Below are 13184 nucleotides of genomic sequence, written 5' to 3'. Positions count from 1 at the left end.
TCCAACACATATCAGAAGAAGTACAATAAATGTTATATATTTAAACATCTGTCTGCATGTAAAGCTATAGCACAGATAACAATAATCAACTTTTCTTCGTAACTCCACTAAATAATTTTAAAGGTATTATTTTAGTTTGCCCACGTGATTTCAGCTTGCTGTCAGCTGACTGTCTGGATCTAAACACAGGTTAAACACTTGCGCTACTATCCTGAGCACACTATGTCTCCAGCTTCCTGTCACCCTGCCCTTTTTAGCAGACAGGCGCATCCCCCTGTTCCGGCCTGGGCGACCGGATTCGCCTGAAACATGGAGCAACGTTGAAGCAGCAGGAGAGGACCGGGCCGTGTTACTGTGTGACCAAAGGTGAGTGTCCCCCGCTGGATGTCTATGGTGTGGAGACCGTCCATTAGTTTATGTGGTCTTTAACCTTCATATCGAGAAGGTCTCAATCTGAGCTGTTGAGTCGGCGCTGGTGATCGCAGCCATCCCGTCTGGATGGAGTTGACGGTGCGGTCGAGAGTGAGTGAGTGCGGGTGGTGAGGATGGTGCAGTCCATTGGCGCTGCAGAGGGTGACGGAACAGACGTACCTGTCTCCTCCATCGAGATAACACATAAGCACCAGACCTAGCAGAGTTTACACATTGGATGGTAATTGAACAGAATTGCAGTTTAATAGACTGATTGAGTTAAAATTTGGCAAAAGAGGGACGAGCAAATCAAATAAAATGTAAATTTGAGACATTTTAACATTATTTTGTGGTGTGGCATGTTGGCTCTAGCAGCACTGAGCACTCTCAAAGTTGCGGTTATTCTAAGTCGCTTGTGTATCTTTCTCCAACATTTTTTGTTTATATTCAACTTTGTATTAACGTCCTTGAATACAACACTCTGTGAACAGTCAGCTTCTTTAGCAATGACCTGTGGTGTCTTACCACCTTGTGCAGGGTGTCAATGATCGTCTTCTGGCCAACTGTCAGTCTTCCCCATGATTGTGTAGCCTGTTGAACCAGGCTGAGGCCGTTCTAAGGCCGAAGTTTTGAGTTAAATAGTGGATTAGAGCATGACACCAGGAGTCTTGAATAATTAACTTTTTCCACAATATTCACATTTTCTTGGATACAGAATTTTGGTTTTTCATTGACTGTTGAGTTAAAACCATCAAAATGAAAAGAAATAAACACTTGAAATAGATCTACCTGTGTGTGATTTAAAAAAAATAAAATATGAGATTCACTTTTATTTTATTTTATTTATTAAACTTTTATTTGAAGAAAAGTAGGTTATATTATTCATTTAGTCTTATAAAATTGGGTAATGAAAGAAAAGTAGGTAAACAGATAACATGAAATAAACAAGTTAATTAAAAGAAAGAAAGCAAATGCACATAATTGCAAAAGAACCCTCACACTCTCCCATCACAGCTTTATAGGAATATACAGTTTCAGGGCTCTTGGACATCTTAAGGATCCAAGCAATAAGAAAAAGCAATGACAACTAGAAAAATTAAAATAGAATACGTAAAACAGGTACATATACAGCAGTGAATAAAAATAGACAATAACAGCTGTAAAATTAGTAGGTTCAACTCCTCCATATGGTCCCCCCTTTCATTCATAACTTCTCCTGCAAATGATGTCATATACATATATATTTGTTTTCAGACCCCTTCACAGTGTCTGGTCTTAATCCAAGGCATTAAGTCTCAAACTCTAATGGGATCCCTATTCTCATGATTTTCTCCATGGTCAATTTAATTTCTTTCCAATATTTGAAATAACCGGACAGGCCCAAAACACATGAAAATGTGTTGTCTTATTCTCTCTGCAGGATCTCCAGCAACATGTACTTGCTCCCTGGGAGATCCTTTGAGCTGGAACTCTAAAAAATACTTTTTGTAACACTCCATATATCTTTGATATGTATCCATGTTCAGGGTCTGACCTGTAGGCGAGTAGAAATGTCTTCACTAATTGCAAATTAGTTTCTTCTTCCTTTCTGATTATTTTCTCTAGGTAATGTCTGAGTTGCAAAAATCTTTAAAAGTCCTGATTGGTTAAACCCAGTATTATTTATATCCTGGAATTGTCGCATCATGTCCTACTCATAGAGGTTACTGTGTTTTGTGAACACTTAAGCAACCCATTGTTTAAATCTTGCATCCATTCTGTTTGGTAAAAAATCTAAGTCATATCCTATCCATTTTATAATCCAGTATGGTTCTTTGGCCTTGTTTTCATTAACTAACCTATGCCAGATCCTGATTGACGTTTTCAATGGGTTTATGTCTTTTAGATAAGTAACCAACCCACTGTCTGCTATGATTGCTTGTAATGGGATTCCACCAGATATCTGACATTCTATGTCTTTTCACTTCACTTTATAGGAAAGGTTACAGATGTTAACCAAATTTTTTATTTGCACCGCTTTGTAATAATTTTTAATATTCGAGAGAGAGGGCCCTCCTTTGTCTTTTGCTAATTGAAGAGTATTACAGCAAATTCTCGGCTTCTTCCCCTGCCAGATGAATCGTGATATCAATTTGTCTAATTCTTGAAAATACCCCTTCGGAAGTTCTACTGATATGTTTTAAAACAGATATAATAATCTAGATAACACGTTCATTTTTATTGCTTCCATCCTCTGTCCTAGTCCTAAAGAATGGCTAAATTCCATCTGGTCAGATCTGATTTAATTTTGGAAATTAGGGGATCATAGTTTTCTGATATAATTGCGTTCAGTTGTTTAGGAATATTCACACCTAAACATTTAATTATCTTTGATTCCCAACTCACTTTAAATTCCTCTCTGAAGGATTGGCTAGGACAATAGTTAAATGTCAAAATTTGAGATTTGTGGGTGTTCAGTTTATAACCTGATAATAAACCGTACTCTCTTAGGTTTATGAGCAATACTGGCAGGGACTTAATTGGCTGCCCCAAGTATATCAGAATATCATCTGCAAACAGGGCAATTTTATGTTCTTCTTGAGACACCATGGTCCCCTTTATCTTGAGTTTCACTTTTTGAGTTGAATTCATGAAATAAATAAACTTTTTTATGATATTCTAATGTATTGGAATGCACCTGTATATGTAACTTTTATTTTCACTGCCTTTGGTACTGCTACTGTGTTTTTCCCAGCAGAGGCTCAACTATTTTCCTTAACTGTGGCTGGCTTAACTGCAACTGTTGTGAATGGCGGCCCACTTGATTGCAGAGAAATACACTTCCCCCAGATCAGCATATTTCCTGTGTTGAAGCCCATGCATTTGAGCAGTTGAATTGTTGAGAAGATTCACTCCATTTGAGTGCCTTCAGTACTTAATTTCATTTCATTAATTTCATTTCGAGATGAAAAAGTAAAATGAAATCAGTCTATGTCAAACCAACAGCCCACTCCATACAGAGTCTGCATTTAAAGGGCAACAATAATTAAAATCCACTTTATTTTTGGAACGTCACCAGAGGAGCTCTGTAAAATTCCTTTATTTGTTCCCCAGTGGTGAAACTTGTTCTGAATTTGCCAGACCAAAGAGTGTCCTATGAAGGTCTGTGTCCTACAATGGATGGATAAGCGGTATGGATAAATGATGGATGGAAGTTTTTACTCATCTCCTAGCTGACTTTTTAGTGAAAGTGAAAAAAATGGGAGGTATGAATTCTGTTCTGACTCCACAATGCAGAACCAGTACTTAGGAGAAACAGTTTAACCAGTTTATTTGCATTGCAAATTGAAGTGTAAAGGAATAAGATGGTGATAAGGACTTGGGAGGTATAGCAATCTGTATCTGCACACTGCATCTGCCTCAGTCAGCATTTTTCATGAGATAACACACTACAGTCTTACGGCACCAAACATGCACACAGACATCACAGGGAAGAGCTATTGAGGTCACCATGATGCTGAGTCATCTCTCAGCTCTCTACCTATTTACATTTTGAGCATGTTTATAGAAAGTGATTGTATGTGTGTGTGGGGGGGGTATGTGCAGCTTCCTCTTAGCATAAGTTGTGTTTTCAGTTCTGAGGTTGATGAAAGAAAATACCTATGCTTGGGCCGAGAAATCTGGTCATAGGTTGTACCTGAAGCTTACCGAACAAGTTGGCTAATGTGATGGACAAAGATTTCACCACATCACTGATTATAACAGAATTGATTGCTTAGGTTTGTGATGTATCAATGCCCGTCTCACTTTATGAAACTGACATTGGTTAACTGTAGTCTGGTGTCATGGTATTGACTGGTTATTTCACTCATTCTGTGCCTTTGTGATGGAAAAACATTACTTTAACCAGGTCAAAATCTGGCTCTTCATCCGATTGGTCTTTAAGATCTAGTTTGAGTTGCGTCTCATTTCAACAGACCAATAGTGTTATCACATTCTGAATGTATTGCTAAAGAACAATTCCAGTCCTTCAGAATTTATAGAATGAATTACTAACACCCGATGACTGGATGGATGTCATGTTAGAAATTCACTGTGTTTTATACTATGTATGTGGTAATTATGTAATGTAGACCTTCAACTAGAAATCCTTCCTTTTTCTATTTCTTTTCCTTCTCATTTATTGTGTTAAAAAAACAAGGAACAAAACAAGGAAACCGATCAGGGCTCCATATTCATACTCAGCAAATAGTGGTTTTTGGTTAGTTGTTGGTTAAATTGGTGTGTTGTATGAGCTAACACAGACTATTCACTGTCTATTCATCTTTTTTGATGTGTGAACAGTTGTGTGGATTCTTAGAATCAGGTTTAGTTTAAAGATTAGTTTTGATAGTTGAGGTAAAGGGACATGAAGAGGGTGTGTCCTCACTAAATTTGTGCATGCGTGTGTAAGGGGTGTTGTTGGTCACTGATAAGCCAGTGGGTGGGGAGAGCTGATGAGCTGTTTCTTGTGAGTCTTACAGTCTACATGCTTTACGCTTCCCACATCTTACACTGTCTCTGTGAACACACTATCCCTGAGATAAATGAGGTGGGGCTTAGGGGCCCAGACTGTACAGGAGAGGCCCATCTTGTCTTTCTATATTTTTGCTTCTTATGACAACAAACCTTTACATGTCATCATCCAAATCTCTACAGTTTTGCTGCTTTCTTCAGGTTTCAGGTTTGTGGGCCCACTAACCATTTTACAGGTAGGGATCACTTGTTTGTCAGTTGAGGTTTTTCTAAAGCAATGCTACAAGTTTTTCTTCATGAAACAGTCACTTTCATGTTAATTCTATGTAAATCTTGATACAGTTATGTCCACATCTCTTCTGTTCTGACTGGTATTTAATACAAATACCAGGCTTTAAGTGCTCTCATTGAACTACCACTAAATGAAGGTGTTTTCTCTTTAATTCATGAAAAGTGAAGTGATATGATCCATTGCACTGCTGGGATTAGGTATTTATGAATCCTGTCACCATCAGGGCCACTATCTGAACACATACTACGAATAAAATAAGTATTGAGCATATCACAATTTTTCTCAGTAGACGGTAGTGCTGTTTGAGATAGTGTCTTTGTGTGAGGAGCAGTGATGGCTGGCATTAGGGGGATGGGTCTGGGAGGCCAGTGACCACTGTCTAGCCTCCTGGAGGAGTCCTGGGACTAACTAGACGAAAAAACACTGGTGAAAGGAAGTTCCCACCTGATGACCCCAAAGACAAGTTAGCCATCACTGCTCACTGGCCTAGTTAGATATTATCTTTAGGGCACATAGGGCAGGGCGAAAGTTTGTTGTTAGGGAGTTAGTGACCGAGTCTGGTCCATTTTTTTGTAGCACAACTTTCTTGTGTTTCTCCTCTCTCCTCTCTTGTGTTACTCCGATTTGACAAATGCCATTGACATGAAATTTTCATCAGAGGCCGTTAACAACCCAAGTAATCCATACATTCAATGTACCCAAAACAGTTAAATTCAGAAATTAAATTATGTAATAAATCGGATTGGCACAGGGAGAAAGCATTTAACACGCTTACTGTAATGTAATATCTTTCACAAAAGCCTTTGTTGGTAATGGCACCTTTGAGGTGCCCCCCTCCTCTATGAAGAAACTAATTTCACCCATCCTTCTACACAAAAAGTCTTCATTCCTTAAATGTTCCGTGGGCCTCTTCTATAAACTCTAATCTTTAATTCTTTCCATAGATTTTCTATTGGATTCAAGTCAGGTGATTGGTTTGAGTTTTTGAGTCAGGCCATTGGGCCATTCTATTTCTTACTCTGAAACCATTTGAGGTTTCTTGGCTGTGCACTTGGGACCATCGTCTTGCCAAAATGTCAACTCTTGTTTCAGCTTCATCATTGTAGTATATGGCAGCATACATTTATCAAGAATGACTCATTTTGTCAGAGTCATTCTTCAACATGTTTTTTATTTAGCAATCAAGTTGTATGGTGAACATACATGGTGGTTGAGTTAATTACGTATTGTTTTCACAATTGCATCTGTTAATTTCAGGTCTTTCTGAAGCTCTCCACAAGTGGTCCTTGGCTCTTGGACAACTGGATAATTGTTTGACCTGGAAACAGGTAAGTGGAAGATGAAGGAATTAATGATTTTCTCTCCACTTCCAGATTATGGTCCTTATAATGCTCACTGGGACAATCAGAAGTTCAGAAATCCTTCTGAAACCAATGTCATCAGTATGTTTTGCAACGGTAAGGTTGCAGAGATCTTACGAAAAGTCTTTCTTTCCAGCAGACAGAGAACAAGCACAAAGTGTCAGCATACAAATCTATATTCTGATCATCTGACTTTGTTTTGTTTTGTTTCCCAGGTTCTTCACACCCAATAGAGAAACAACAGACAGCCTCAAGATGATTGTTTTCATCACAATAAATATACATCTCTGGGTCTACTGAATAAGGGAGAAGGATTCTATGGTATATTTAATATATTTCAGCAAGCTCCAGGGAGGTGTCTTCCACCTTCATTCTTTCGTGGGACCTCACATCACCAGTTTGCAAAATATTGTATAAATCAATATTGGCACATCAGCTTCAGTCTCACCTTGTCTATACTTGTTTAACAGATACAGACAAGGCAGCTACAAAGATGTCCCCCCCTTTTACGTTTCACTTCATTCTCATCAATATGGGTCTCCTCTTCCTCACCCATGTTTTATTTTGCTCCAGAATTAAGTTGTTGCTGCTAAATATTCTCTGCAAGATATGCTCATTTGCTGCAATAATGAAGCTATCTGTTAACCTCAGGTTAAACAAACATTATGACTGAACTGGAAGCCTCTGGTGTGGGGGAGCATCCCCCACCCTACATGATCTTTCTGGTGGTCTTCCTCTTCTTCCTGACTGGACTGCTGGGCTTCCTTATCTGTCACCTGCTGAAGAAGAAGGGGTACCACTGCCGGACTGGAGACATGGATGACGAAGAGCAGGGGGAGAAAATTGGAGGAAATGCAGACGGTGAGTTGAGAGAAAAAAAAAAAAAAACATACAAAGATGTCAGAGTGACTGACAGCAACAATCTTCTTCTATTAAAGCCCAGTTTACTGGTCTTCGAGTTACTCCTGGATTTCAGTTTTTTTGCTTTTGCGTTGGCGAGGTCACTGCTCCAAGCAAAAGAGCTGATTAGTACCTGAGGTTCTTGTTCAAGTGAAGGTAAATGGATGTCAGATTGGTGCAACAGCAGTTGTGTTGGCATTGCAATGCACATGGAGTCAAGCCTGAATTACTAGAGCAGCGGTCCCCAACCTTCTTTGAGCCACGGACCGGTTTAATGTCAGACGATATTTCCAGCAGCCTTTAAGATGTGGCGGATAAATACTACTACATACAATTATACAATCGGCATAAAAACCGTGATATATATATATATTTTTTTTTTTCTAAATGCCCTCGTATGCAACTTTATTAGCAGCGTCCTCATAACATCGCGCCAACAACATAAAATGAGTAACATCCTCTCTGCCCCCTAAGCCCTAACCTAAATGCAGCTTTCTTTTTCATGGAAGTCGCAGAGTCTTCTTCAGGGTCTCCTCACTGGGCCTTTTCCCCTTCGCAAAGAAATTTTTAAAAGACGTTTGTTTTTTATTAATTTCGCTAGCTTGTGGCTTTAATTTTAGCCGTAACGTATCACGTGGCCAAGACAAGCCTCTTGACATGCGTCAAGAGTGAGTCATAGACAGAGAGAATCCGGTCATTTTTCAAAATAAAATATCACCCAGACTCAGCTATTGAATAAAGCAGAAATAATGTTATTATAATATTATATTATATATTATATATAATGTTATTTATTCTTTCTTTGCGGCTCTGTACGAATGACCCACGGACCTGTCTGCGGCCCGGGGGCTGTAATAGAGGGATAGAGATCACAGATACAAGTTTGCTCCTCAGTTTAGAACAGGGCTGCTGCTCCTTCACATGAAGAGGACATCAGTCAGGGGGTTCCTGGGTACCCTCCTTGGAAGGTTTTCCAGACATTCCAACAGAGAAGTTGGAATGTCTGGAAAACTCTGTAATGGGAAGGCAGAATATATTAATTTACCTCAAGCAACTACAAATAGATATCGAGCACTGGGAGAAAGCAGAGTAACTGAGCAGAGAAAGTGACGAGTGACCAGTTCACCACTGCATACAAAATGTCCTACCCACCTGAGAAAGAGGGACAGACAGAAGCACTTTTACAATTTATGCACACTTTATCTCCATGGTATTTGGGCAAATATCTAAGAACATTTCCCATTAAACGAATTGACCTCAGGTGACCACCTTTTGTTTCCGGTTTTGCTATATTTCAGATGAGGATGAAGAGCACCAAGACACAGTGGAACGAATCCTCAAATGCATCATTGAAAATGAAGGTGACTAATTAAAGATGCCTGTAAGAGTTGGAGGTATAGTTGTAGCTAGCTGCTTTGTCTGAAAATGTTGAGAGGACACACAGGTTAGAGTTTATCAGCTGATGGCTTACAGTTCTTATCTAGTGCCCCTAACGTCAGCTCTTCTGGTCCCCTCTAGCCAACATAGAAGCCTTCAATGAGATGTTGGGAAACCATAACATCTGTGTGCGTCATGACCCCAGGTAAGTTAATCAAGATGAGTGTTTAGTAGTTGCACACCCTCACAGCTGAAAATGTAGTATATAGCACACTCAATCAGCATTTCAATTTAGTCCACAGTGCTTACTGCAGCAAGGGATTGTGGGAGGGCCTTTTTCCTTTCCTTTTATTTCTTCAATCCTTTTACAGTGTTTTCTATGCTGATAACATAGGAAGAATTAAGGGTAATTTACTTTTTATTTAGAGAATTGGACCAGTTCTCATTATGGCTCTGACACTAAAATACTTCTGGCCATTTCACTGAGATTGAGAAAAAGACCACAGCCTAATTACAGTGGACAGGTGAGACAGTGACACACCGATGCAACACCTTACGGAAGGGTCAGGTAATCACGCAGATGCGCAGGTCAAAAGACCCAAAACAAGACAAGAAGTGAATATCAAAATAAAATTGGGAACACAAATATTGAAAATATTGCGGGAGAGACAAAGGGATTTAACTGATGAAGTGTGATACATTGGGAGGTGTCTGCATCACATTTTATCAATCCAGGCAACAACATAGATCTCAACCTGAAACTGGATGAGCAGAATTTCTCAAAGTTTTAGGCAGTTGAAGACTTGTGTGTTAATAAATCAGCAGTAAACAGAGTTACAGAGATGATTTTAAAACTGAAAGTGTCACAGTGACACTCTGTCTCCTATCATCCATATCATTAACTTCTAGTTTGAGAGAACAAACATTGTTGAGGAGGAACGTTTGTGAAGGCACTGAAGCTGATTTCTTCTACATTTTGATTTGCTTAACATGACCCTGTCTTCTGGAGGACAAGTACATGTTGAACCCCAGTCAATTAGAAGTATAAATGATCAGTTGAGCATCTACTTACAATTTTCTTTCCAGCTGCAGACCACAGACATCAACTCAAGAAGAATCGTATTAATGAAATTATGATGATGTTGACATGCAGGTTGCGCAAGGAGTCTGTAGGTTGTGTTCCTCCCCATCACCACACAGTCCACTCTGGGGCCGACCACAACTCCTGCCACCTCTGTGCCCAGGTTCAATCAAAAAAAGGGCGCAGACAAAGCAGAACCGCCCGATCTAAACAGCGACCAGTGGAGCAGACTGTGTTCTCTGTTGGCAGGTAACAGCTTCAAACTACTTATTTATAAAACATTCTTTATTACAGAATCAGTGTTTCATCCTCCACATTTCATTGGTCCCTCAGATTTCGAGTGACACACACTGATAAGAAGCTTCAAGGAAATCCCAATCCATTGGTCAGCTCTAGGGACTTGCTGGACCAATCCCAGGACTGTGAGGAGAAGAAGGAGGGTGGCTACAGCCTGAGGAATATGTTCAAGGATGTCGGACCATTGTCAGACAGCACCAATGGAGTTGCCCCAAATGTGGGGAAACGAAGGAAGAGTGTAACCATATTTGGGTTAAGGCGTGGAAGTGACCCTGTTGGCATTAAAGCAGTGGATGGGTCAGGTGGGGAGACTGGGGGTGTCACATTTTCGATTCGGCAGCAGCCTGTTGTGGTCAAAGAGCTGTTGCAGGCTGAGACCAGGGAGCCAGCTGATACTAATCCTGGCTCCAAATCTGAAACCAAGCTTTTAATGAACCAGGCCTCTGCTCCACTGCAACATGAGGCTAAAACAGCAGGTTTGGTTTACTCTCCCTCCACTCAAAATAAAAAACAACTGCGTGAATCTAGCCTTGCTTCTGAGCATGGCTCTACACCGAGTCCCTGTTGTGCACCTCACAGCAACCTTACAATTCAACATTCATTTCAGAGTAAAGCAACTCCTCCCACTGTGTTCAGACAGATGTCTCCAACAACAGAGAATCAGGAACATGTCAAGAATAACATATTATTGGAGGCTTATGTTCCCAGGCCCTTGCAGACCTCTATGGCAGGATCCAGCCCACCTTTCACCCCTGTCATTTCTTCTGGTCAATCTACATCATGTCCAGTCCTTCAAGCTCCATCTGCCCAAACCCTATTTTAGATCTGGAACCAGGAGTTACTGTAAAGGTTGCTTTAACAAGTTTAGGCTCCACTTCCCTGTCTTCATTCTCAGGTCTGACCCCATCTTCAGCCTCTTCATTCAAATGCCTTCCTCACCCCTGGAGGCTATGCCAAACCGTAGAAAAAATTTACCTTCAGAGGCTGCCTTGTTCCATGGCTGAACTCCAAGTCCCAAACTCCATCAGGCATGGCTTTGGAAGGTCACATTGTCTGACTTTGAAGTCAGTAATGATGTCTGTAACAGCTATGTCACAGAAGGTTGTGGTTTCAAACCCCTTACCTCGAAAGGCACAGGAGCCTGCAGAACATCAGCTCCCAAAGACCGAAACGAAGGAGGGCTGGTCTCCCTCCAGCCCCTTTACCCCCCCTTCACCTGCAAATAGCAGAGCTGGCAGTGTAACCATTGCCAAAGCCAGTCCTGACAGCAAGAGAGAGTTTTCTGTTGTCACTATAGTTAGGGTTAGGGTTAGAAGATGAAGGAGAGTCTACATTAATAACACCAGAAATTGCAGACTTCCAACTTTTGGTTGAATCTGAAAAAGCAGGTATTGTATTGTTCGAGTAGTGGGGCAAGGACGAGAGGTTTCTGTCTCAGAAACAGGAAAGCCTCAGAGTCAAAGAGGAGAATCTGTTGCAGCAGAGATGGTACACACTGAGTTAAAACAAGATTGAAAGTTTTTTTTATAACTCACACAGTATTTTAGCTGTTGATTTTTGGCTCTCAAAGGATGAAAGCAATTGACTTTGGTAAGTGTCTGATTTTTGCTGTGGCTCCAACATGAGGTTAACATCAGTGACAAGTCTCAGACTTTAGGGGTTTCTCCAGTGTTAGTGAGTTTTGTGTATAAAGCTTTGTTAAACAGTTTTCTTGTTTGTTTCCAACTTGTGCAATACTCTGACTGCTCAGGTTAGTTACTAAATCTCAGTCACAGGTCTGTCAAGGACAAAACGTGGTCAGCCTGTAGAATCAAAACTCAGTTTTGCAGGATTCTGATTAGCCAGTAGTTTGGCAGCTCAGTGAGGGACAATTCTCAGCTAGTCTACAGTGTCCCTCACAGCCTCTGCACTCAGAGACATCTGAAGGTTTGACCCATTTAGGGACACAGTCTTTTGTGTCACTCACAGTCAGCGTTAGACAAGCTGTATGTCTAAAGAACTAAATCAATGCATGTATTTCTACTGGCAGAGTGTCCCTGTCATTGTCACAGCAACTTCGAGCCTAACAGTGTCATCTGTATTAATTTAGAGTCCACTATGACGCAGTTCACATTTGGACTCTGACTCTGGAGAGTCCTTCTGGGGTGCTCACCAGACATGGCTCAATGGTGTCGGGGTCAATGTCAGATCTTAGTCTTTCTGGGAAAATGAGTAGGAAACATACTGGTTGCTGTTTTCCTCTCAGTCCCTGTTTAACATTTACCCATCCTCTGCTCGCCTGTGTGATTAGTGATCAGAAAACCTTGATTTAATGAGGTTTGACACAGATTTAGCTGCAGATTCTTCATCTTCATCCTGCTTCCTGGAGATTTGCACCCTGTTCATGTTAATTTTGTGTGATTGTGGTAGATTGTGTCTCGCCCTCTGCTGGTCATCAGACCACACCACAAATATATAAAGTGTGTCCCTCACCCCATTCATCACTGCTATAATCATTGTGTCATAATTGACATACATATAATCATAAAGACAGTGTGTGTTCCTTTATTAATCTGTTAATCAGTGTGAATTACTCTGCTGAAGACCATTTCTTGTTGTGCATATACAGTACAACCCAAAAGTTTGGACACACTTTCCTATTCATTTGAATGAAAAGGTGTGTCCAAACCTTTGCCCTGTAAATAGTCAGCATGGTTCAAAGTGAATTTGAACCATGCGGCAATCAGAATGTGGGGTATCTCTTCTGTTCAAGTTTGAATTCTGGATTCCCAGCGATGCATTGGACCTGTAGCTGCCATAGAATTTGCTAGCAGCTTAAACAGAGTACATACAGGATGTACAGAACAAAATCTTTTTGGACACAGAAAATGTCACTTGTAGACATGAGTCTTTAGTCACAAATCAAATCAAACTTTATTTGTATAGCACCTTTCATGCTGCTAAGCAACATAAAGTGCTTCATAGGTTAAAA

The 13184-nt window shown here is 40.4% G+C and overlaps 1 protein-coding gene across 13 annotated transcripts; it reads left to right on the top strand.

Annotated features, from left to right (window-relative positions):
- The first annotated feature begins 190 nt into the window (after window positions 1–190).
- Window positions 191–12684, top strand: rell2 (RELT like 2). Of its 13 annotated transcripts, none has more exons than XM_029512970.1 (8): window positions 4800–5141; window positions 6455–6525; window positions 6774–6879; window positions 7210–7419; window positions 8757–8819; window positions 8977–9040; window positions 9989–10165; window positions 10250–12684. In XM_029512970.1, exons 4-8 carry the CDS (start codon window positions 7224–7226, stop codon window positions 11034–11036), a joined length of 1287 nt encoding a protein of 428 aa, XP_029368830.1. In that variant the 5' UTR covers window positions 4800–5141; window positions 6455–6525; window positions 6774–6879; window positions 7210–7223; the 3' UTR covers window positions 11037–12684. The 13 variants fall into 13 exon arrangements, with proteins under 13 accessions (XP_029368828.1, XP_029368824.1, XP_029368820.1 ...); XM_029512966.1 differs by having other exon boundaries at window positions 6455–6654; XM_029512962.1 differs by having other exon boundaries at window positions 4802–5141; window positions 6455–6654; window positions 7029–7419.
- The last annotated feature ends 500 nt before the right edge of the window (window positions 12685–13184 follow it).

This window comes from Echeneis naucrates, chromosome 10 (assembly GCF_900963305.1).
Source record: "Echeneis naucrates chromosome 10, fEcheNa1.1, whole genome shotgun sequence".
Classification (NCBI taxonomy): domain Eukaryota; kingdom Metazoa; phylum Chordata; class Actinopteri; order Carangiformes; family Echeneidae; genus Echeneis; species Echeneis naucrates.
The sequence above is the reverse complement of the archived record's forward strand: the minus strand, read 5'-3'. Positions and strand labels throughout refer to the sequence as shown.